General features: G+C 39.9%; 1 protein-coding gene across 8 annotated transcripts in view; it reads right to left on the bottom strand.

The window, feature by feature from the left end:
- EZH2 (enhancer of zeste 2 polycomb repressive complex 2 subunit) overlaps window positions 1-26,082 on the bottom strand; it is a 70,272-nt gene extending 44,190 nt beyond the window's left edge. For 2 of the 8 annotated variants that reach the window (XM_017862413.1, XM_017862414.1), the window contains exon 1: window positions 11,612-11,685. In XM_017862413.1, the coding sequence (XP_017717902.1) occupies window positions 11,612-11,637 (26 nt within the window). In that variant the 5' untranslated portion in view covers window positions 11,638-11,685. Of the gene's footprint in view, window positions 1-11,611; window positions 11,686-25,745 lie in introns of those variants that run through there. The other 6 variants (XM_017862408.1, XM_017862409.1, XM_017862415.1 and 3 more) reach the window with 5 other exon arrangements.
- Between the last annotated feature and the right edge of the window lie 117 nt (window positions 26,083-26,199).

The following is a 26,199-nucleotide window of genomic DNA, read 5'->3' as shown; positions in this document are numbered from 1 at the left end:
TTCCTGACAAGAATTTCAACTGATACATGAGTGTATGTCCCCATTCTAGGACGTAGAATTCAATTTCCTTCCCCCGAGCGTGAGCTAGGTTCAGTGATTCACTTCCCAAGAAGAGTCTGGAAAGGGAAACAGTAATGTTTCTGTGAAAAAACCCATAGCCATTAACACGAGCAATGGTAAGTACTGCTGTTATTACGTACTCCCCGATGTGATGAAATGAGATGGGGATTTCACCTCTGTGGTATCCTTCCCCCAAACCTCAACCCATAACCTGAGTCTAATCATAAGAAAACATCCGATAAGCCGAAATCAAAGGACATTCTTACAAAACATCTGACCAACACACTTTAAAACGATTAAGAGGTCATGAAAACTAAGGAAAGGCTGAGAACAACCACAGATCAGAAAAACTTAGAAGACATAACTAAATGAACTATGGTATCTTGGATTGGATCCTGAAACCAACCAACCAACCAACCAAAGAAAGACATTAGTGGAATAACTGGAAAAATCCAAATAAAGTCGAGTTTGGTTAATGACAACATACTGATACTGATTTCTTAGTTTTAACAAATATACCACGGCTATATAAATCCAAAATTATTCCAAAATAGGCCGGGCGCAGTGGCTCACGCTTGTAATCTTAGCATTTTGGGAGTCTTGCGGCAGGTGGATCACGAAGTCAGGAGTTCAAGAGCAGCCTGGCCAATATGGTGAAACCCAGTCTCTACTAAAAATACAAAAATTAGCTGGGTGTGATGGCAGGCACCTGTAATCCCAGCTACTTGGGAGGCTCAGGCAGGAGAATTGCTTGAACCCAGGAGGCAGAGGCTGCAGTGAGCCGAAATCACACCTCTGCACTTCAGCCTGGGCAACAGAGCGAGACTCTGTCTCAAATAAATAAACAAATATTCCAAAATAAAGTTATTTTTTAAAGTGAATTAGGTTACACAACAACCCAATGTAAAAGCATTCATTTTTTAAAATGACATTCACTTTTAGAAGTGATAACAGAAACAAATTTTAAAATCTAAAAATTTTACATAAAATGTTAAATATGAAAAACAAAAAATGTGAACAGATTAGATTTAAAAACATATAGGGTTTAAAAAAAAAAAAAAAAAAAAAAAGGTAGTGGCCGGGCACAGTGGCTCACGCCTATAATCCCAGCACTTTGGGAGGCCGAGGCGGGCGGATCATGGGGTGAGGAGATGGAGACCATCCTTGCTAACGTGGTGAAACCCCGCCTGCACTAAAAATACAAAAAATTAGCCGGGCGTCGTGGCAGGTACCTGTAGTCCCAGCTACTTGGGAGGCTGAGGCAGGAGAATGGTGTGAACCCGGGAGGCAGAGCTTGCAGTGAGCTGAGATCGCGCCACTGCACTCCAGCCTGGACGACAGAGCAAGACTCCGTCTCAAAAAACAAAACAAAAAAAAAAACAGGTAGTAATTAAAAGAACTTTTTTTTTTTTTATTAATTTTTTTTTTTTTTTTTTTTGAGGCAGGGCTTACTCTGTTGCCCAGGCTGGAGTTCAGTGGCCCAACCGTAGCTCACTACAGCCTGGAACATCTGAGTCCAAATGACAATCCCAGCTTGGCCTCCCATACTTTTATAAACTTAACCTCAAAGGAATTTGAGGAAAAAATTCCCAAATATAATTCTACTTTTTCCATTTTTTTGGAAGGGACGAGGTCTCACTCTGTCGTCCAGGCTAGAGTGCAGTGATGCAATTTCGACTCACTGAACCTCAAATTCCTGGGCTCAGGCAATCTTTCTGCCTCAGCCTCTTGAGTAGCTGGGGACTACAGGTACACTCCGCCACTCCTGGCTAAGTTTTTTAAATTTACTTTTTGTAGAGAAAGTGTTTCACTACAGTGCCCAGGCTGGTAATTCCACTGTTTTAAAACAGAAAACGTTACGCGAACAATTTAAAAGAAAAAAAAGAAGATCTCCAGAGCAGCCTGTATGACACATCTATTTGAAGAGATAACGCACTTTTAGGCTTCTACAGAATCTGAATCAAGGGAAGTAACTGTGCCACTGACTGAACTTGTATTGATCAAACAACAAATCAAAAGGATTCTATAAAATTCAGGGCCAGTTTAGCCGTGTTTAAAATGAAGAGAAAAACTGTGGTCTTTACCCACAGTGGGAGCACACAACTCAGAAAAGAGCATTTGAGTTTGCAGTTGAATAAAGAAAAGGAGAAGGGTTAATATGCATTCATTAAGTCAACAAATATTTGTTGAGCATCTAATACAAGCCAGGGACTACGATAGAAACTGAAGACTTAGCAATTAACATAACAGAAAAAAATATCTGTGACTTTATACAGCTTAAAATCTAGTTGGATAGAAACAGTCAAAAACAAAGTGCCAGGTGCAGTAGCTCACGACTGTGATCCCAGCACTTTGGGAAGCTGAGGTAAGTGGATGACCTGAGGCCAGGAGTTCAAGACCAGCCTGGCCAACATGGTGAAACCTCGTCTCTACTAAAAATACGAAAATTAGACAGGAGCAGTGGTGCACACCTGTAGCCCCAGCTACTCATGAGGCTGAGGCATGAGGAAACACTTGAGCCCAGGAGGCAGGGGTTTCAGTGAGCCAAGAATGTGTTGCTATACCAGCCTGGGCAATAGAGCAAGACTCTGTCTCAAAAAAACAACAACAAAGTAAAATGTTACATGTAAAATGATGTTGAGTGCTAAGGGAGAAAAAACAATACAGGTAAGTGAGTTAAGGCAAGGGTGGCACACAAAGGAACGTGAGCTGAAGCACTCAGAGTCCCTGCTGTGTGGCAAAGCTCATGGGACACAGAGATCCCACCAACCAAAGGCAGTTCACCAACAGCAAACCCAGGAGCAAACTAGGTAAGAACATGTTTTCTAGTAAAGATTCCAGAAATAATTAAATATCCACTTAATGCATATTTCAGTTCATCCGCAACACCTCAGTGATCAACACAGCTTTAGAGAATTTTGACCAGGCATGAAAACTGGCATTCAAGAGCTGCTTGCTGGCCCCGTTCTGGTTAACTAGTAGGTCTCATCATCCTGAACAAAGACTAAAAGTTAACACCATTTTATAAAACATATTTATGCAAACAGCCATTCTCTGTTACTATTATCAAGCCAAATTTTAAAAATTGATTTATTATAAAGCTGATCCTGAGGCTATGTCATTCTATAAGCTCTAACATTGACTATTTGGTTCTAACAAAATCTCATCCTTAAATATGTGTAGCTAATTTGATGGTCTATATTTAATTTGTAAATTTGCTTTGGTTTTATCATAAAGGAACTTATATGAAATCATATTCATAAAATGAAAGTCAAATTAACCCTGGGATTCCAAACAACACTCAAGTTTGAAAAACACCACATGAGAAATAAAAATGGAGTACTGAAGTAATTCAAGAATAAAATGATAAGGGCCCTGACTGGGTTGACAGCAGTGGGCATAGAAAAAAAAAACGACTTTTAATTTTAGAATTAAAAATTAAGTCTAAAATTTAAAAACCAGATGCAATCATATGAGAAGGAAGGACAGGTCAAAAGATAATTGAACCCTAAATGAGCCACTGCTACAACAGAGAATACAGAACTTCACTGAGGTTAATTATTCACACAGTAATTAGCTAGCATAGAAAAACAAAAATGGTAGTTCAAAGGAAGAACACCATTAACACCATTCTTCAGCATTTTGGTCTCATGACCTGTTTCGTTTACATGTGTTATAGCTATTAACACTTAACATAACAGAAATGAAAAACTAAGAGATTTTTTACAATTTACTTTTATTTATTTATTTATTTATTTTCTGAGACAAGGTCTCACTCTGGCTCTGGCTGAAGTGCAGTGGCGCAATCATGGCTCACAGCAGCCTCACCCTCCTGGGCTTAGGTGATCCTCCCACCTTAACTTCCCAGGTAGCTAGGACCACAGGTGCACACTACCATGTCTGGCTATTTTTTTCTATTTTCAGCAGAGACAGGGTTTTACCATGTTGCCCAGGCTGGTCTTGAATTCCTGGGCTCAAACTATCAGCCCGCCTTGGCTTTCCAAAGTGCTGGGATTACAGGTGTGAGCCACCACACCTGGCCCATTTTTTATTTTTATTAAAAACTGTAATAGCAAGCCCTCAGTATCCATGGGGTCTTGGGGTATTGGTTCCAGGAACTTCATGAATACCAAAATCCACAGATGATCAACTCTTATATAAAATGGCGTAGTATTTGCATATAACCTATGCACATTCTCCCTTATACTTTAAATCATCTGGCTCTAGATTACTTATGATCATCTAATACAATGTAAATGTTATATAAATTGTTGTTATACTGTATTATTTGTATTTTTTTTTTTTTTTTTTTTTTTTTGGAGACAGAGTCTCACTCTATCACCCAAGTTGGAGTACAGTGGAGCAATCTCAGTTCACTGCAATCTCTACCTCCAGGTTCAAGCAATTCTCCTGTCTCAGCCTCCTGAGTAGCTGGGATTACAGGCACACACCACCACACCCAGCTAATTTTTGTATTTTTAGTAGAGACAGGGTTTCACCATGTTGGCCAGGCTGGTCTCGAACTCTTGACTTCAGGGGATCCACCCGCATTGGCCTCCCAAAGTGCTGGGATTACAGGCATGAGCCACAGCGCCCGGCCTGTTTTATTATTTTATTGGCTTTTTTCCCACAAGTATTTTTGATCTGCAGTTGTTGAATGCACAGAAGCCGAACCTGCAAATATGGAGGGTCAACTGTATCTATTAATATAAATAACACATTTTTAAAAGAAACTATTTTCCTTAAAAAAAAAAATAGTGAGAGTAAGGAGCAGAAGCAATGGTGACTAATGCCTGTAATAATCTAGCACCTTTGGGGGGCTGAGGCAGGAGGATCACTTGGATCCCAGGAGTTTCATGACCAGAGCCTGGAGCAAGACAGCCTTCTTTTATAAAAACAAAAAAAAAAACACACAAGAAAAAAAAAAAAAAAAATTAATTAGTAAGTTGGCAGTGTTGTACATTTTGTGCCAATTTCTTTAATATCCGTCTAATAGGAGACAGATTATCATAACTGTTTCTGCATTCAATCTGTTCCAACATGTTGTTCTGGTTCAAGTATATGAAGAAAATCCAATCTTAAACATACTCAGCTAAGAAAAAGGAGAGTTTGAATAGCCTTCTGAGGTCATTGTGGATCTCGTGCTTTGATACTACACCAAAACAGTTCTATTAAAAAGTGGCTAGTTCAGTTCACAATTCAATCTCACAGGTACTTTTCCTCAAAATAACCACCATACTTCAGTTAGCAGTGGTAATTTCTTACAAGATTAGATGCAATATGGAATCCGAAATTGTATCAGTGAACTTTTCCTACTCTACCACATTAACATTCATTAGTCTATTCACTTTAAATGAATCTTTAAACCCGTGCACGATGTTATAAATCATCATTCCTCATCTAAAAAGTACTGGTCCACTGAGTTATGCAGATTTTCCAGAAGCTGGCATATTTCAAAAAATCATGTTTGTTAAACCCATTAATCTCATCAGAAAGTCTTTAAGTACTGAGAAGCTGTCATGCTCACAGTAACAGACAAAAGTTTTCAAAATTTTAATTTTGCTTGAAAGCCCAAATGTTCTCTCTGCCAACAAATATGGTCAGTTGTTTTCCGTGAAGTGACAGACTCACTTCATTGATTTAAAAAAATGTCTGCCAAATACCTAAGTCTGAATAACCATGGTTTGTCAGACCCTCTTTTAAGTAAAAATGAAATTTCCATGAAAAAAGTGGCTAGTGGAGCTCACAACTTAATCACATGAGTGTTTTTGCTCAAAACCCAACATACCTCAACATGCAGCAGAAGCACTTTACACACATTCCCATCTTGTTGCACAGAATGTTACAAGTGCATGCGTGCAAGGATCAAGATTTAACGAAATTGGCCGGGCGCGGTGGCTCACGCCTGTAATCCCAGCACTTTGGGAGGCCGAGGCGGGCGGATCATGAGGTCAGGAGATTGAGACCATCCTGGCAAACACGGTGAAACCCTGTCTCTACTAAAAATACAAAAAAAAAAATTAGCCGGGCGTGGTGACAGGCACCTGTAGTCCCAGCTTCTCGGGAGGCTGAGGCAGGAGAATGGCGTGAACCCGGGAGGCTGCGGAGCTTGCAGTGATTGCGCCACTGCACTCTAGCCTGGGCGACAGAGCGAGACTCCATCTCAAAAAAAAAAAAAGATTTAATGAAATTAATCATTTTTAGTACTTCATCAAAGACATTCTTAAGCAAAACTGGCTTTTTTAACTGCAAGTTCTAAGGTGCCAACAGTTTTTACTCATTGCTTTTGCACCATGGGTACAAATGTCCAACACAGGTGTTTTATTTTTTAAGCAAGTAACAACTCAGTATTATTATGAAAATAGTTTCCGCGAGGTTGAGACACAAGAATCACTTGAACCTGGGAGGCAGAAGTTGCAGTGGGCCAAGATGTCGCCACTGCAGTCCAGCCTGGGTGACAGAGCGAGACCCTGTCTCAAAAAAAAAAAAAAGAAAAAAAGAAAAAATAGTTCTGATGCCATAGATCCCGGGCCACACTTTGAGAACAGCTCCCTTAAATATATCCAGACATCATATGAAACAGAAGTCATAATACCCTGCCTTTTCTTGCCTCATAGAGAACCTAAAACAGTCAATACATTCAAATTATATATTTCTAAAATTCATAATGAAACCTAGAAATCACCACTCTTGCAACTAGAAAAAGGCAAACAAGAGTATGTGTGAAAAATATTTAAGGAAGGGTATTTTATTATGCCTGACAAACTACAGAATCTAAATTAAAATCTGTCATATGTCAGTGCCAAATTAAGAGACTAATACCTACTAAAATTTGTTTAAATTGCTTCTGTTTTCACTTATCTTCTCCTTCACCACTGTAAGATATCATCAGTAGTTACAGTCACCCTTCTGACCCTCCTGCAACCTTAAGACAACCCCATCCTACCAACCAGCTCCCTAAATACTCACACCTCACCCTATCACCATAAAAGATAAAATAAAAATATTGATCCAGGGACCTTTTGCTTCCTTAAATGACTCTATTGTTTTTTCAAAAAAAAAAAGAGAATGACAAAACACACAAGCTCATTACTGTGAGGGGCCCAAATATTCCACTCAACTATCCTGCAAAGTGCTAGAAGAAACTTCTGTTGAAGGACTTGGGGAAAGGCAGGAACAAACAGGTATTATCAAGCAGCCAATAATAATTTACTGAGCATTCTGAAAGTGTGAAATCCTGTGAGAGATCTATCGAAATGTGGAAAATACAACAGGTTTCAGTGTCTTCACTACAGTGGATTACACATGCATGCAACTACAGATGAGAAAGCATAATGAACAGCATTTGCGTTCAAGAAGTCTCATGATAGGAGAAAATAACAGAAAAAAGTAAAGAACATATTTGTAGTCCTGGTTTCTGTAGTGCTAAAAAGTTAAGAGGCAAAGGAAAGTTATACTAATTTAGTAATCTTAGCTGAATGATAGAAAACATTAACTTGACTGTTGGAGGAAAAGCGAGTAGATTCTGCAGTAATATATTTTCCACAACAATAAGATCACTTTCCTCCTTCCAGCAAGAGAGTAAACTAATGATTTCAAACTGAAGTCCATAGACCAATGGTGTTTACCTGAAAGCACTGCTTAGAAAAGAAACGGCCATATACATTTCAACCAATTGAAGAACTGAACTACTTTAAGTGTTTTAAAGAATTTGCTTGAACAACAGATAAAACAGACTCACTAACTGATCTGACATCTGAAGGTTAAAGTTTTCAGCTAGGGGCCATGGCTCACACCTGTAATCCCAGCACTTCGGGAGGCTAAGGCAGGCAGATTGCCCGAGTCCAGGAGTTTGAGACCAGCCTGGGCAATATGGTGAAACCCTGTCTCTACTAAAAATACAAGACAATTAGCCAGGCGTGATGGCATACGCCTATAGTCCCAGATACTCTGGAAGCTGAGGTGGGAGAATCAATCACCTGAGCCCAGGAGGCCGAGGCTGCAGTGAGCCAAGATCATGCCACTGTACTCCAGCCTGGGCAATCACAGTGAGACTGTCTCAAAAAAAAAAGAAAAAAGAATGTTTAAGTTTTTATTGAAAACTATACTAAATCGATTTTATAAGTTAAATCTTCTCATTTCATTGAGTATGTACTCAGTTTACTGAAACACTGTTGGAGGGAAAACGGAAAAAAGTATGTACCAGAGGCCAGGGCGAAGTGGCTCACGCCTATAATCCTAGCACTTTGAGAGGCCAAGGCGGGCAAATCACTTGAGGTCAGGAATTGGAGATCAGCCTGACCAACATGGTGAAACCCTGTCTCTACTAAAAATACAAAAATTAGCGGGGCATGGTGGCAGGGGCCTGTAATCCCAGCTATTTGGGAGTCTGAGGCAGGAGAATCGCTTGAACCTGGGAGGCGGAGGAGGCAGTAAGCCGAGATCACGCCACTGCTCTCCAGCCTGGGTGACAGAACTTGTCTCAAAAAAAAAAAAAAAAAAAAAAAGTACCAGAAACTAAAGCTATGATATGAAATTCATTATAATTCAAAGATGAGACATGAGATACCTGTTATTTCAACACTCCACTGAATACAAGCAAACAAAATGAAAGGGTAAGTCAATCTGATACCAGGTGTTCTTTTTGCTAAGAAGTCTATTTTAAATCTTACACCATGCATAAACCAACATTTAATTTAACTTACACAAATCTAACATACATTGAGCAAAAATTTCAGAGAAAGCTCAATTTAGGTAAATACAAGGGTTCAACCCACCATTCCAGACAGTAAGCGTACGCCTAAGTGAGCAAGAGAGAGGCACCACGAATCTTCTGTTCCCATAACCTGCTGGCCAAGTCGCTCAGACTGAGGGTATTTAGCCACTCAGGAGTGATTCTGATAGGACTGCCCCTAACTCTGTGCTCAACAGAAGAGCAATGATCTGTTCTCATTCTAGAGGAAAAATGGACTGGTCTTGAACCCAAAAAGAAGGTACTGGTTTGTGGTAAGGCATCTTCCCACAAACTCTGCATGGGTAACTTTGCCTACATGCTATTTTGCCTTGTACATTAACTTTACATCCTAATCCCCAAATAAGATGCAATTTCTTCTATATTCTGAAGACAGAATCATAAAATGGACTAGGTGGTTCAAACTACTAATCCCAAAGCATTTACAGAACCTCTCATGATTTCCAGGCAACCTAAACCAAGTAACCATTATCTAGTAATTTCAATTTTTGAGTTCTGAAAATGCCACAGCCAGTTCTTCCAAGGAAGTACCAATGTCTGCAAAGTGCCATTTCTCTATTCTATGGCTACCAACCAAACCCCTCACTGAAGCAGACGCTTCAGAAACTCCTCTGGCTCATGTTGGCCCCAAAGTTCATGATCTAGCTAAGAACAGTAGTAGTTTAGGGAAAGATAGAAGTAAACGAGGTAGGGCAGTTATGAGCAGTAAATCTTTCCATGATTTTCCTATACTTAAAATTTATCACAAATATAAACACAATGCTGGGGTACTACAAAATTTCAAACGCTTCAAGTACTATTTACTTAAAAACTGATGAGATTTGTCAGTATTTGTGCTATGGTCTGAAGGTGTCCCTCAAAAACTCAGGTGTTGTCAATGTAACAGTATTAAGAGGTAGGGCCTTTCAGAGGTGATTAGACTGTGAAGGTTCCTTCCTTGTGAATGCCCTTATACCAGAGTCTGACTGAGGGAGTGGTTCCCAGCTTGCCCTTCCATCTTCCGCTATATGAGGACACAGTAAGAAGGCCTTCATGAGATGCAGGCACCTTGATCTTAAACTTCCCAGCCCCCAAAACTCCGAGAAATATATATATACATATATACATATATATATATATACACATATATACAATATATATATAATAGCTATATATTTATATTACACACAGTTATTATAATATATATTTTTTTTTTTTTTTGCTTTTTTCTTTTTGTGCAGCAGGGGTCTTCTCACTCGTTGCCTGGCTAGAGCCGGCGCAGTGGCCGTGATTTTGTCTCATGCAACCTCCACCTCCTGGGTTCAAGTGATTCTCCCACCTCAGCCTCCAAAGTAGCCCTGCAGACCACAAGTGCACATCAACGACACCCGGATAATTTTTGCTATTTTTTGGTAGGACGGGTTTCACCATATTTGACCCAGGCTGCGCTCGACAACTCCTAACCTCAGGATATCACCCGCCTCAGCCTCCCAAAGAACTGGGATTACAGACGTGAGCCACCCAACCGCACCTGGCCAACTTTTATTCTTTATAAATTACCCAGTCTTGGCCAGGTGTGGTGGCTCACGCCTGTAATCCCAGCACTTTGGGAAGCCAAGGCACGCAGATAACCTGAGGGCAGGAGCTCAAGACCAGCCTGGCCAACATGGTGAAACCCTGTCTCTACTAAAAATACAAAATTAGCTAGGCATGGTGGTGGGCACCCGTAATCCCAGCTACTCAGGAGGCTGATGCAGGAGAATCACTTGAACCCAGGAGGCGGAGGTTGCAGTGGGCTGAGATCACGCCATTGCAGTCCAGCCTGGGCAAAAAGAGCGAAACTCCATCTCAAAAATAAATAAATAAATAAATAATTTTAAAAATTACCCAGTCTCAGGCATTCTGTTATACCAGCACAAAACAGATGAAGACAATTTGTTTTACCAAAAGTTACCATCTACTGATTACTATAACATCACTTATCAAAAGCCCAGAGAAACTGGTTTTCTGAGTCTCCACTGACCTATGGAAATGATACAAAGAAATGACCAAGCACAGGGAAACTCATTATATAATTCCTACAGTTACCTTCCTGCTATTTCAGATTAATACCAAGGCTTTTAGGGGAGGAAAAAGAATTTTACCCCATGTATCATCCTCTTTACTTATGTAAATTTCTGCAACCAGTTTGAATTTCTCCCCCAGAAAATGAGATTTTTTTTCTACCACATGGCAGGCTGCAAATTTTCTAAACTTTTATGTTCTACTTCCCTTTTAAATATAAGTTCCAGTTTCAGGTCATTTATTTGCTTATGCAAATGAGCACAGGCTTTTAAGAAGCAGCCAGGCCACATCTTGAACACATTGCTGCTTTCAGAAATTTCTTCCACCAGATACCCTAAACATCTCAAGTTTAAAGTTCAACAGATCCCTAGAGCAGGAGCACAATGCTGCCAGTATCTATGCTAACACATAGCAGGAGTGACATTTACTCCAGTTCCCCAATAAGTTCCTCATCTTCATCTGAGACTTCATCTGCCTGGCCGTCTCTGTCCATATCACTATCAGCATTTTGGTCAAAACCATTCAACAAGTCTCTAGGAAGTTCCAAATATTCCCTTATCTTCCTGTCTTATCCTGAGCCCTCCAAACTGTTCCAACCTCTGCCCATTACCCAGTCCAAAAGGTGCATCCACATTTTCAGGTATCTTTATTGCAATGCCCCACTTCTCTGGTATGAGTTATGTATTAGTACATTCTCATTGCTATAAAGAGCTGAGGGTGGGTAATTTATAAAGAAAAGAGGTTTAATTTGCTTACAGTTCAGCAGGCTGTACACGAAGCATGGCTGGGGAGGCCTCAGGAAACTTATCACAGTGGAAAGCAAAGAGGAAACCAGTACATTATACATGGCTGGTGCTGGAGGAAGAGAGAGCGAATGGGGAGGTGCTACATACTTTTTAACAACCAGATCTCACGACAACTCACTGTCACGAGAACTCACTGTCACGAGAACAGCAAGGGAAAAGTCTGCCCCCATGATTCAATCACTTCCCACCAGACCCCTCCTCCAACTTTGGGGATTACAATTTGACACGTGATTCAGGTGGGGCCACAGAGCCAAACTATATCACCTCACAACTTCCATATGGGAAAAGAAGAAAATGAGAGGGCCAGGATGAGTGGCTGACATTAAGACTCTACAGACTCTAGGGTAGAAAACATGACTTTTCTTTGGTGTCTAGATTTAAAAGTTGGTATTTCAATTAGTACAGAATGTCTCTTTGTAGAGAATAAGAGAATATGTCACTCTTTATTTGAATAGCCCGAATGGGTAAAAGACTAAGGCACCCAATAAGAAATTTGAAGAAATTTTCTTTTCTAGAAAATGTGGCCAGTTGGCCAATTGTAACAGCTGGCCAGTTACATGCTATTCATGAATAACAAATCATACCAGACATACGGTAAAAAAGAATTATTTCTTTAACTACAAGGGTACATTCTATAAGAAAAATTGGGTAAATTTGACCTTGCCAATTTAAATTTGATTGTTTATAAAGGTAATTTATTCAGATACATCATAGTCCATTAGAGCAAAAGCTTTTAGGTGCTATTATGCCCATAACGCAGAGACACAAACAAGGTAATAGGCTTATAATCAGCATTAGATGTTTTATGAATTGATTAACTTGATAAAGAATTTCGGAAAGATGTATATAACCACTGTATTAAATGCCAGCTAGGGAGAATCATACCACCACCTGTGATGATAATCAAACTCTCCAGAGAAATAGTTTTACCTGGATAACAGAAACCAAGTGCTTAGAATCCCAGCATTTGCACTAAAAAGAACCCTACAGGCAGCAGTAGCCTATTTTTTTTTTTGGAGACACAGTCTCACTCTGTCACACAGGCTGGAGTGCAGTGGTGCAAACATGGCTCACTGCAGCCTCTACCTTCTAGGCTCAAGTGACCCTCTCACGTCACCCTCCCATGTAGCTGGGACTACAGGCACATGCCAGCACATGCGGCTAGTTTTTTGTAGAAATGGGGACTCACTTTGTTGTCCAGGCTGGTCTTGAACTCCTGGGCTCAAGCAATCCTCCCACCTCAGCCGCTCAAAGTGCTGGGATTACTGGCGTGAGCCAATGCACTTGGCCATAAAAGCCTATTTTTTAAGGCCCCACTAGCTGAGGGAACCTAGGCAAGTTATTTACTAATTACATCATCTGCAAAATGAAGACATCCTCTCTGCAGGCACATACATGGTAGATAATCAATAAACACAAGTTGTTCATTATTTGTTCATCTCATTCATCTTACCACGAAGAAGAGATCCACAATAGCTACTTGCCAAGGAAATACAACTATTGTAATGGCAGAGCCTCACCCAAAGTCTACCACTCTTTGTACACCATCAAGCTATCGGTGGGATGTAGCCCTTCAAAAATATCTTCTTGGTCTGGCATGATGGTTCATGCCTGTAATCCCTGCACTCTGGGAGGCCAAGGTGAAAGGGTCACTTGAACCCAGGAGTTTGCGACCAGCCTGGGCAACGTGAGACTCTGTCTCTATTCTTCAAAAAGAATCTTTATAGCATAACTTGAGCTCTCTATTTCAGGCAAATATTCTCCAAAGAGGCAAAATTGCTTAAGGAATTAAGTGGGGCAATTCAACACTTTCTTCCTCTATGCCAGTTCAAGCAACATTTCTGCCATCTACAGGGCCTGCTCAATTACTCTAGAAAATTATTTCCCAACCTTTTCTGATCCGTAAATAATTTTCAAAGTAGCCCAATACGGGGTTTACAAATAAATTTGCCAATTTTGCTTGCATTATTAAATAATTTTAATATAACACATTTTAGATCAGAATTTCATGAATAAGGATTGCATAGTTTTTTCCTATCTAATGGTAGATCAGCATACTGTTTAAAAAGTATAAAATTCTGGCCAGATGCAGTGGCTCATGCCTGTAATCCCAGCACTTGGGGACTCCAAGGTGGAAGGTCACTTGAGCCCAGGAGTTCTAGACCAGCCCGGGCAACATGACAAAACCCCATCTCTACAAAAAACACAAAAATTAGCTGGGGATGGTGGTGCATACCTGTAATCCCAGATACTTGAGAGGCTGATGTGGGAGGATCACTTGAGCCCAGGAGGTCAAGGCTGCAGCAAGCCATCATTATGCCACTGCACCTAGGTGACACAGTGGGACTCTGTCTCAAAAAAAAGTATGAAGTTCATCTTATTATCAGCCTGGCCAACATAGTGAAATCCTGTCTCTACTAAAAATGCAAAAATTAGCCAGGTGTGGTGGTGCATACCTGTAATACCAGCTACTTGGGAGGCTGAGGCAGGAGAATCACTTGAACCCAGGAGGCGGAGGCTGCAGTAAGCCAAGATTGAGCCACTGCATTCCAGCCTGGGTGACAAAGTGAGATCCTGTCTCAAAAGAGAAAAAAAAAAAGTTCACCTTATTAGAATCTTTTATAATATTCATAAGAACAAATTCTACTTTTCCTATTTAACAAATGATGCATGGTATTAAGTTTTACATAATTAAAATGCATGATTTTCAATAAATTCAAAAGTAAAATATTTGGGGCCAATAAACATGAAGGATACTCAACATTGTTAATGCAAATCAAAACCACAATGAGATAGCACCTCACACCCATTATGTTGGCCACTACCAAAAAAACAGAAAATAACAAGTGTTGACAAGAATGCAGAGACATCAAAACCTTTGTGCACTGTGTGTGGAACTGTAAAAACTGTGCAGCCATTATGGAAAACAGTACTGAGGTTACTCAAAAAATTAAAATAGAACTACCATATGATCCAGCAATCGCAATTCTGGATATACAGTCGTCCCACAGCATATGCAGAAGACTGGTTCCAAAAAATAAAAGACGAATAATAAAAAAAAAAAAGAAGAAGAAGAACAAGAAGACTGATTCCAGGACCACCTGTATACATCCAAATTCACTCATACTCAAACTCCAAAATCTGACCTATGAAACCTGCATATACAAAAAGCCCACCCACCCTATACACAAGTTTCACATCCCACAAAAAGTGTATTTTCTTTTTTTTTTTTTTTGAGCAGGGTCTTGTTCTGTTGCCCTGGCTGGAGTGCAATGGCATGAATAACAGCTCACTGCAGCCTCGACCTCCCGGGCTCAAGCAATCCTCCTGCCTCAGCCTGCTGAGTAGCTGAAACTACAGGCGCATGCTACCACACCTAGCTAATTTTTGTATTTTTTGTAGAGACGAGGTCTCTCTATGTTGTCCAGGCTGGTCTCAAACTCCTGGCCTCAAATGATCCTCCCACCCTGGCCTTCCAAGTGCTAGGATTACAGGTATCAGCCACCACACCCAGCCAAATAGTATATTTTCTATCTATGGCTGGTTGAAAAAAATCCACTTATAGATGGATCCACATAGTTCAAACCTGTGTTGTTCAGTGGGCAACCGTATATCCAAAAGAATTCAAAGCAAGATCTCAAAGAGATATCTGTACACCAACATTTACTGCATATTACTCTTGGCTAACCGTGATGTCCACCAACGATAAATGGATTTTAAAATGTGGTCTATACATACAACGAAATAGTATATAGCCTTTAAAGAAAAGAAAAAAATTCAGTCACATGCTACAACATGGACGAACCTCAATGACATTATGCTAAGCAAAATAAGCTAATCACAAAGGGGCAAATACTGTTTAATCCCATGCATGTATCTAAAATAGTCAAAAATCATAGAAACAAAGTAGAAAGGTGGCTGCCAAGAATTTGCGGGGGGGGAGTGGGAATTAGTGCTCAATGGGTACAGAACTTCAGTTGTGCAAGATGAAAAAGTTCTGGAGATCTGTTGTGCAACAATGTGAATGTATTTTACACTACTGAACTTTACATGTTTAAATGGCAAACATGATAAATTTAATATGTGCTTTTACAATCTTTTAAAAAAGGAAAATGTTTTCATTTAGAAACTACATGTATATTAGGTACAGGGCAGGTTCTCAACAAACAGTAATTAGTTCTATTATGTGCAAATATATGGTAGGAACTCATATATCTACAAATAGAATATATGAAATTTCACTATAGGCTATGACATCAAAAATACAAAAGCTGCTTTAATTATGATTGAAATTCTTCCACTGTTTAAAACAATTAACTGTCTATTTTCTTAGATTTTGTGATTTGCTTAAAGCACTTCTCCAGTCTAGTCTTTAGTATCAAAACTAAGGCACTAAAATAGATAAAGCAGTCATGACGTATTGTCTTTTTGATACCTTTTTTTTTTTAAACTTCCTGGAGACGTCTTGATATACTATGTATGAATTTAGCCCATATAAATGCAGCTGAGGGATAAAGATCACTGGGATCTGATTCAAGCCTATAATCCCACAGTTTTGGGAGGACAAGGTGGCAGGACACCCTGGGCAACATATAAGACACCATCTCCATAAAAAATAAAAAATAAAAAAATCAGCCAGACATCATGTCTCATGTCTATAGTCCTAGCTACTTGGGAGGCTGAGATGGGAGGATCCCTTGAACCCAGGAGACTGAGGATGCAGTGAGCTATGATCACGCCACTACACTCCAGCCTGGGCAACAGAGTGAAACCCTGTGTACAAAAAAAAAGAAAAAGAAAAAAAGAGGCCGGGCATAGTGGCTCACGCCTGTAATCCTAGCACTTTGCAAGGCCAAGGTGGGCAGATCACCTGAGGCCAGTTCGAGACCAGCCTGGTCAACATGGTGAAACTCCATCTCTACTAAAAATACAAAAATTGGCCAGGCGTAGTAGCGTGTGCCTAGTGGCGTGTGCCTGTAATCCCAGCTATCTGGGAGGCTGAGGCAGGAGAACTGCTGGAATCTGGGAGACAGAGGCTGCAACGAGCTGAGATTGTGCCACTCCACTCCAGCCTGGGTGACAAGAGCGAGACTCTGTCTCAAAAAAAAAAAAAAGAAAGAAACATCATCATAAGATCAATTTGCAGAATCATTTCATGCTCTTCATTTTTGTTTGTTTTTTGCCTCAGAGTTTCTCAAGCTTTCTGACTTTGATCAACAGTCTACCAAGGATATACATTAAAATTTTATAGTAATCAATACCATAACAGCCGCTAACATAGTACACTGGGTGAGGATGGTACTTAAATAATTATTTATTGAGTTGCTTACAGAAGAGAGGTCTCCCAAGTCCCAAATCAACTTCACAAATATTTTATTAGTACTTACAATGTACAAAACCTTTTCTAAGCTCTGCCTTACAGATAAATAAAAATGAGCTTAAAATGAAGGGAAGAAGGAGAGAGAAAAAGATAAAAGATTAATACACATGTTATGGTACTTCTAAGCAGGAAATAGCTGCTTAATTTGGTTGGGATGGGAGAGGGGTGGTTTCAAGCCACAAGCTAAACAGCATCTTGAGATACTAAAACACAGAAGATACTCCAGAAACAGGACAGGTACAGAATCTCCACGTGAAATTTCCTGTAGACCAGTAAGAAAACAAAGTGAGATCAACAGGAGAAAAGTGTAAGAAAACTACCAGAGCCAGGCACAGAGGCCTGTAATCCCAGCTCCTTGGGAGGCCAAGATGGGAGAATCGCTTGAGCTCAGGAGTCTGAGACCAACTTGGGCAACATGGGGAGAAACTCTGCCCCTAACAAAAATACAAAAAATTATCTGGGCATGGTGGCATGTGACTGTGGTCCCAGCTACTCGGGAGACTGAGGTGGGAGGATTGTTTCAGCCCAGGTGGAGGTTGCAGTGAGCCAAGATTGTGCCACTGCAATCCAGGTCGGGTGACAGAGCAAAACCCCGTCTCAAAGAAAAAAAAAAGAAAACTAGCAGAGATAATACTAATTCAGAGAGTTCGGGCTGTTCTCCAGACTACCGAGAATGCCACCTTCAGGAATTTCTTAACTTGAATCCACAGCCACGAGAAGGCTGAGGTGGGCAATGCCACAATCATCTACAGTGGTGGTAAATAACACCCAATGGAGGTCCGACAGCTTAGTTTATGTATTTTTTTCTTTGTTAAACAGGAAAAGGAAAAGTTATGTATTACTTGTATGTTGAAGAAAACTAAAATTTAATGTGGGGCAATTTAGGTGTTGAGCAAAATAACTGGTACTTTACAAAAATAAAATAGTGTACAGAAACCAAGTATATATACTCTGAAAAGCTTTCCTTTTCTATAATAAAAAAATGTACAAGAGGCTGAGGCAGGAGAATGGCGCGAACCTGGGAAGCAGAGCTTGCAGTGAGCCGAGATCGCGCCACCGCACTCCAGCCTGGCTGACAGAGCAAGACTCCATCTCAAAAAAAAAAAAATGTACTCGATTGTCAAAGTAGGCAGACTAAGTTTGGCAATCATCATTTCTACATACCACATTCTAAGATCAAAGTCACTTTTTACTTTTAATATTCTCATTTATCCTTTGAAGAAAAAGTTTAAGATTTAACTCACTAATAAATAAAAGGTTTGAATTATGCAAAATGAAGAGAATTGCTAAATACAATCATTTTCAAAACTATCTAGTTTAATTCAAAAAAAATTATCATGGCATACACCTAACAGTATATGAATAACATCCTTTTAGTTTACATGTTTCTGCAAACGCGTAACATTTTGTTACACTAAATGACTCGTGAATTAAGGAAAATTTGTTTCACATAATTTATCTGATTATGCTTCCCATATTAAAGTTTTAACTTGATCTTTATATTAAAATACACAAAATCAAACAAAATGAATAAAATATTTGCAACACAATCTGACAGATAATGTGACTATGTACCCAGAATATACAAAGACCTCTTACCACTCAACCAGACAAGCCAATTTTTTAAAGGGCAAAAGGTTTGAACCAAAAAAAGTATACAAATGGCCAATAAGCATATGAAAAGATGTTCCGACATCACTGATCATCTGAGAAACACAAACTCACAATGAGATACTTAATAATCATTTGATGGCCAAAATTTAAGACTGGCAACAGGAAGTGTCAATGAAAATGTGAAGAAACTGTAACTCCTGCACAGTTACAACTGTAACTTTCAATGTAAAATGGCACAACTATTTTGGAAAGGAGTTTTAACAGTTTCTTACAAAGTAAAATCAATATTTACCACTAAAACATGCCCAGGAAAGACATACAAATGGTCATAGCAGCTTTATCAATAGCTGACAACAGTCCTATGTGTCCATCCATGGGTAAATGAATTTAAAAACTGTAGTATATGCCTACAATGGATTATTAATTCAGAGAGTTTACTACAAGACGGCTGCCATGGCTCATGCCTGTAATCTCAACACTTCGGGAGGCCAAGGCAGAATCATTTGAGCCCAGGAGTTGGAGACCATCCTGGGCGACATAGGTGGACCCCATCTCTACAAAACAATATTAATAATAATGTTAGCTGGGCATGGTGGCACATGCCTGTGGTTCTAGCTACTTGGGAGGCTGAGGTAAGAGGTTCGATTGAGCCCAGGAGGTCAAGGTTGCAGTGAGTCGAGATCTCACCTAAAACTACAAAAATTAGCTGGGTGTGGTGGCAGGCGCCTGTAATCCCAGCTACTCAGGAGACTGAGGCAGGAGAATTGCTTGAACCCAGGAGGCAGAGGTTGCAGTGAGCCGAGACCATGACACTGCACTCCAGAGCGAGACTTCATTTCAGGGGACAGGGAAAAAAAAGTTGAGGGAATGACTGTAAAGCAGCATGAAAGGACTCTGAGATGATGGCAACCGTTACAGATCTTGATCGAGGCAGCGGTGCAGGTGCATACATGTGTCAAAACTCCTCAAATCATACCCTTCAAATGTGTAAGTTTTATTGTATGTAAATTATACTTCATACAGTTGTTTTAACTAAAAATTAATATAATTTGACAACACCTATTAAAACTAGAAATGTTCATAATCTTGAAACAGCCAACTCTATAAAAAATTGTAACACAAATGCTCAAAGATACATAAGGATGTTCACTTCTTTTCAGGAGAGAAAACAATGTCAATCACAATGGATTGGTTTGCTGCGTAATGCACATTCATAAACTGGAATACTATGCATCCCACTTACAAAAGAGTGTACCTCTAAGTCGGATGGCTTAGAGCAAGGGGCAGCAAACGTGTGTGGTATCATTTTTGTAACTTACCAGTCCTAAGCACATAATTTTAACTTGAGAAGTGTTTGGTTCCATTAATGAGAAAGTACATCAATTCTTTAAAATAAAATTGGCACAATAACTAAAAATCATTTATCCCTTTGTGCCAGGTACAGTTCTAAGGATTTCACATGTATCAATTCCTTTAATCTTCACAACCACCTTATCAGATGTTATCACTGTCCTAACCAATTTACAGACATGGAAGCTCAGACATCAAGATACCCCAGACACAAATTGGTAGCTCAAGGATTGGAACCCAAGAAACTGTCTCCAAAGACCACTCCCTTAGAACTCTACTCTCCTCCCCTCTCAAATGCATACTATTACTACTTGAGCTGAGAAAGAAATTCTCAAAGTTAACCTTTAGTCTAAGGTTTCACACGGTACCTTCCATCGAACTACAATTACGTGCTTTTAAATGTAACTTTCTGAATGATTCAAATAAACTCATTCTTCTTGCAGCTGACATATCGTTAATCATCCAGAAAGCCAGCAGATAACACAGAACAGATAATATGTGGAGTAGATAATATAGAGTCAAACAGAACTAAGTTTGGATCCCGACTGCAAATTCCCAACTGGATAATCCTGGGCAAATTCTTAACTCCTCCCCTGTAGACAGTTTCCTTCCGTTTCCTCATCTGCAAAGGTTGTCAGGGTGTGTTACTAAATTTTGTATTCTGGTAAGATATATAGAGAGAGAGATAGATACAGATATATACAGTGTAAAATTTACCATTTTTAACCATTTTTAAGTGTACAATTCTCTGGCATTAAGTATATTCAAAATATTGTTCAACCATCACTATTATCCGTTTCCAGAATTTTTTCATCATTCCAAACTGAAACTCTATATTCATTAAATAGTAACTCCCCATTCACCTCTCCCCTCACAGCCCTGGTAACCTCTATTCAACCTTCTGTCTCCATAGAGTTGCCTTTTCTAACTACTTCATATAAATGAGATCATACAATTTTGTATTTTTGTATGAAAGGTTGTGTCTGGCTTATTTCACTCAGCATAATACTCTCCAGGTCCATCCATGTATCAGAATTTCACTCCTTTTATGTCTGAAATATTTTGAAATGTTTTTATTTTTATTTTGAAATTTCCTTTTGAAATTCTGAAATATCAGAATTTCACTCCTTTTATGTCTTTCACTCCTTTTATGTTTTCATTGGTTTGTAATACCACATTTTGTTAATTCACCTGTTGATAGACACAGGGTGATTTTACAAAATTAAAACAAGAGCTGGGTACAGTGGGTCGCACCTACAATCCCAGCACTTCAGGAGGCTGAGGTAGGTGGATCTCTTGAGTTCAGGAGTTCAAGACCAGCCTGAGCAACATGGCAAACCCTACCTCTACAAAAAATACAAAAATTAGCCAGGCGTGGCGGCATGCACCTGTAGTCTCAGCTACTTGGGAGGCTGAGGTGGGAGGATCGCTTGAGCCCAGGAGGCAGAGGTTGCAGTGAGCTGAGATCATGCATCTGCACTCCAGCCTGGGTGACAACCAGACCCTATCTCCAAAAAAAAATTTTTTTTAATTTAAAAATGTTTAAAAAGTATCCAGGCCGGGCGTACAGTGGCTCACGCCTGTAACCCCAGCACTTTGGAAGACAAAGGCAGGTGGATCATCTGAGGTCAGTTCGAGACCAGCCTGGCCAACATGGTGAAACTCCGTCTCAACTAAAAATACAAAAATTAGCTGGGTGTGTTGGTGCGCGCCTGTAATTCCAGCTACTCAGGAGGCTGAGGCAGGAGAATCGCTTGAACCCAGGAGGCAGAGGATGTAGCGAGCAGAGACTGTACCACTGCACTCCACCCTAGGCAACAAGAGTGAGATTTCGTATCAAAAAAAAAAAAAAAAAAACCACATAGCAGGGTATGGTGGCTCACGCCTATAATCCCACCACTTTGGGAGGACGAGGCAGGTGAATCACTTGAGGTCAGGAGTTCCAGACCAGCCTCGCCAACATGGTGAAACCCAGCTTCTACTAAAAATATAAAAATTAGCTGAGGCTGGGCATAGTGGCTCACGCCTGTAATCCCAGTACTTTGGGAGGCCAGGGCAGGTGGATCACCTGAGGTCGGGAGTTAGAGACCAGCCTGGCCAACATGGTGAAATCCCATCTCTACTAAAAATACAAAAACTAGCCAGGCGTGGTGGTGCATGTCCGTAATCCCAGCTACTTGGGAGGCTGAGGCAGAAGAATCGTTTGAACCCAGGAGGTGGAGCTTGCAGTGAGCCAAGACGGCGCCACTGCACTCCAGCCTGGGTGACAGAGTGAGACTTCATCTCAAACAAAATAAAAAATAAATAAATAAATTAGCCAAGTGTGGTGGCACAAGCTTGTAGTCCCACCTACTCAGAAGGCTGAGGCATAAGAATCACTTTCGAGACTCTGTCTCAAAAGAAAAAAGTGTCTGGGTCACAGTGGCTCAGCCTGTCATCCCCATACTTTAGGAAACCAAGCCAGAGGATTGCCTGGAGCCAGGAGTTTGAGATCAACGTAGGCAATGAAGCAGGATCCCATCTCTACAAAAAATAAAAAAATTAAATTAGCCAGCACGATGGTGTGCACTGGTAGTACCAGTTACTCAGGAGGCTGAGACAGGAGGATCTCTAGAGCCCAGGAGTTCAAGGACACAGTGAGCTATGATCTTGTTCTGTCTTGTTATTGTTAATGGAAAACAAGACCAATTATTAAGAAACTGCTAACCATATAATCTAAACACAAATTTGTCATATTTTCATACCAAGTAGTGGAACAGTGGCAAGATGTGGAATGGTGCAACCATCTTACAAATATGACCAGCTGTAACTTTTGAGGTATCACTAAATTTGCTAATCCATATTTAAATCATTTTAAAAGAATGATGAAAAGCATCCCAATAAATGATTCAATTACACTGTCACATCCTTCAGTTCTAGCTCCAAAACCTACCTCAATTTACTCCAATAAAGAACTCATGAATTATAACAAAACAGCTTTTCAGTTAAAAGATCTACTACCCTCTCTCGCCCTTGCCCTTTCCCTTCCTTGTATTTTTGTAAAGGGATCATCAATATCAACATTAATCAAATTAAGCAGACACTATTACTAAATATCCAGATGATTCATCAAGTTCTCTCCAATTGCCCAAGTGTAACAGTTGCATCTAAAAGATATCTAATCTTCAATACTACAGATTATAACTAGGAAAAACTTGGAACTTGTTCACCTTGACAATTATTTTTCCTTGTAATCATTCCCTATTAAAGAGGGAGAAAAACACCTCTCAAAAGTTCCTCACATGAATACTAACATATCCTGTTCTCTTTGCAAGTTCCTTAAGTCAAATTATTTTCCTACATTTTTCATATTTTCTTAATTCATTCAACTATATTTAAAACCCCATTTCTCTAGCAACTACCAACGTAGGTACTAGGTATACAAAGAAAAAAATAAGACAGAGCCTCTACCAGGAGGCACTTTGAGTGTAAGGAAGAGAGGGATGCATAAACAAGTGATTACAATACAAATTGAGTCATGCTACAATAAAAAATGATCAAAGCCCTATGGGAACAAAGGAGTGTCTGGGAATTCAGGGAAGACCTCCAGAAGGTAATGTATCATCTGACCATGAACCTTTCTCTGAATTTCATGAATTGCTGCTCTTCACTTATGCTCTCCCCCGAAGATTTCACCTACTCATATAGAATCTATCATGATTTACAGAAAAGTTTTCATCTATACTGATATAGACTTCAAGACTAATCCATAAATCATTGCTAATTAACCACAGAATACATTATATTGGAGGATTTGTCCTTGTTGGTTTTTAAAAAGCAGATCAACTTTCTCAATCACTGTTCATGTAAAGGGTAATACTGAAATAAATTCACAATCCTTGAGCACAGTACCTCAAAAGCAGGAAGATATCCTGGGAAAATTCCAGTATGACTTGGAGAAATTTGCCTGAAATTTTTAACCGGCCAACATAAAGATATTCACTTATATGTATCTGTGCAAGGCAAAGCTAGGTATCAAAGTGTCAGAACTTTTTCTAACTACACTAGATAAACAAGTGTGTTTTTTTTCAAGTCACTGCTACTTAAACTGACTAAATACATTCTCAGTTGTACCAGAAAATAATTTAAGATGAATTTTTAAACCAATTCCCCAAAGAGATGTTTTTCAAAGTATCTCATGGCAAGTACAAAGAACAGTAATTATCAAATACAGAACACGCAAGGGCAAAGTTAGAAATTTTTATCCTAGGCTGGGCGTGGTGGCTCACATCTCGATCAGCACTTTGGGAGGTGGAGGCGGGTAAATCACTTGAGGTCAGGAGTTCGAGACCAGCCTGGCCAATATGGTGAAACCCTGCCTCTGCTAAAAATACAAAAATTAGCCGGGTGTCGTGGTGCGTGCCTGTAGTTCCAGCTACTCGGGAGGTTGAGGCAGAGGAATTCCTTAAACCCAGGAGGCAGAGATTGTAGTGAGCCCAGATAGGGCCATTGCACTCCAGCCTGGACGACACCAAGGCTCTGTCTCAAATAAAAAAGAAAAAAAAATTAACCTAAAATATCCGAATTTCTGCCAAAAATCTGCATAACTAGCTCATCTCATAATGGACAAGATTATTAATAGGATTTTTTAATACAGAATTATTAGTAACTAATATAAATGTTACTTTTTTGTTATAATGTCTCAACACTTAGACCAGCACCTGGAACGCCTGTACAGTGGTATCAACACTCTCCAAAATGTATGTAATAAATTTATACTGCACTTATTTGTCTCCATTTTTACGAAACCATAAGTTAGTAGATGCACATTAGATCTTTATCACATAGGACAGTGCAACTAGAAGAACGCCTATGTTTTTCTAACTTGTTTTCTTGGAACATACTCACTTTCCACAAAAACGAGAATTTAAGATGCAATGTTCCTGTTTCCGGGAAACCTTAAATATTACATAACCCAACATACCTCCAAAAAGAGAGAACAACATGCTTTATATCAATGACTAGAATCCTACCTATTCCTAACTTTAGAGACCATGAATAGAAAATTAAAATACATCTTAGCAATACTTTTCTTGCAAATAAAATTTACAAATAAACAAGTTAGGATTACACACTTGATCCGTATTCTTAAATATGAATTAGTTGCTAACGCTTATGAAGAGTAATAGAAAATAAACTCCAAAACCCCTAAAAGTATTGACTACATTCAACCGTGACAAGATTCGTGTTTTTCAAAGGTTTATTAAATGCTGTTTTATGGTGACATCAAAACTCCAAAAAATTAAGCCGATAACTTCCTTGAACCCTAAAAAGCAAGCCTTTAAGCAAATATCAAAGATACATTTTTATTTCCAAATGAATTTAAATGTTACAGATACTGTGTGATAAACAAAGGAAGTTTAACTGTGGACAGCACACGTTAAATTTCTTAGGCAACAAACATTTCTGCATCCAGCCTTTTCTGAATCACCAAAGCTATTGTTCACAGAAAACGAGACCAATTACTAAGAAACTGCTAACCATATAATCTAAACACACATTTGTCATAGCCATTCTATTTTGATCACCTACTTCTACCACCTCATCCTCATGCAACCCGTCGGGATTTGGGAAATAATCTCTGGCTGAATGACAGTTGATTTCGTTAGCACCTGTCGCCATTCTCAGATGTATCACACAAGTTGGCCAAAACAGCTTGTAATGTTTAAGGATTACGATTCTTTAGAAAGTGGGAACTCACTAGGCGTTCACCAAGTTTTCCAAAAGATCGTGCTTCTCGATTCCTCCTGCTTTCAAAAAGTAACCCTGTGGCACAGATTTTTGGGGGGAGTGGAAGGGGATGTACACAATGAAGTGGGAATTCAACAGGAAGCCCTCCAAAAACACAATCAATAGAATAGCTCGACTCTTCCCTCAAACTTAGCATAAAGCCAGACCAGGCGGCGAGGGCAGCCCGCGACCGCCGGAGCTCAGGGGGATTTCGGGGTGCGTCCTGGGGAAACGTCAGAGGCGAAGCTACTCCGAGTTCCCCGCCGCGAACGTCGTCCCGCGGTCGCCGCGGCCCCAGCCCAGGGTCAGCGCGCCCGGGATGGGGGCGTGCGCGGAGCTGGGGCCGAGCCCTGCCCACCCCGGCAGCGGCCCGCGCCTCCCGACGCCCCTCTCCCGCCCGCCGGCGGGCCCGGGGGTCATGCCCC

Source organism: Rhinopithecus bieti, unplaced genomic scaffold, assembly GCF_001698545.2.
Source record: "Rhinopithecus bieti isolate Rb0 unplaced genomic scaffold, ASM169854v2 scaffold_64120, whole genome shotgun sequence".
NCBI lineage: Eukaryota > Metazoa > Chordata > Mammalia > Primates > Cercopithecidae > Rhinopithecus > Rhinopithecus bieti.
This window is presented reverse-complemented; position numbering and strand designations above follow the sequence as displayed.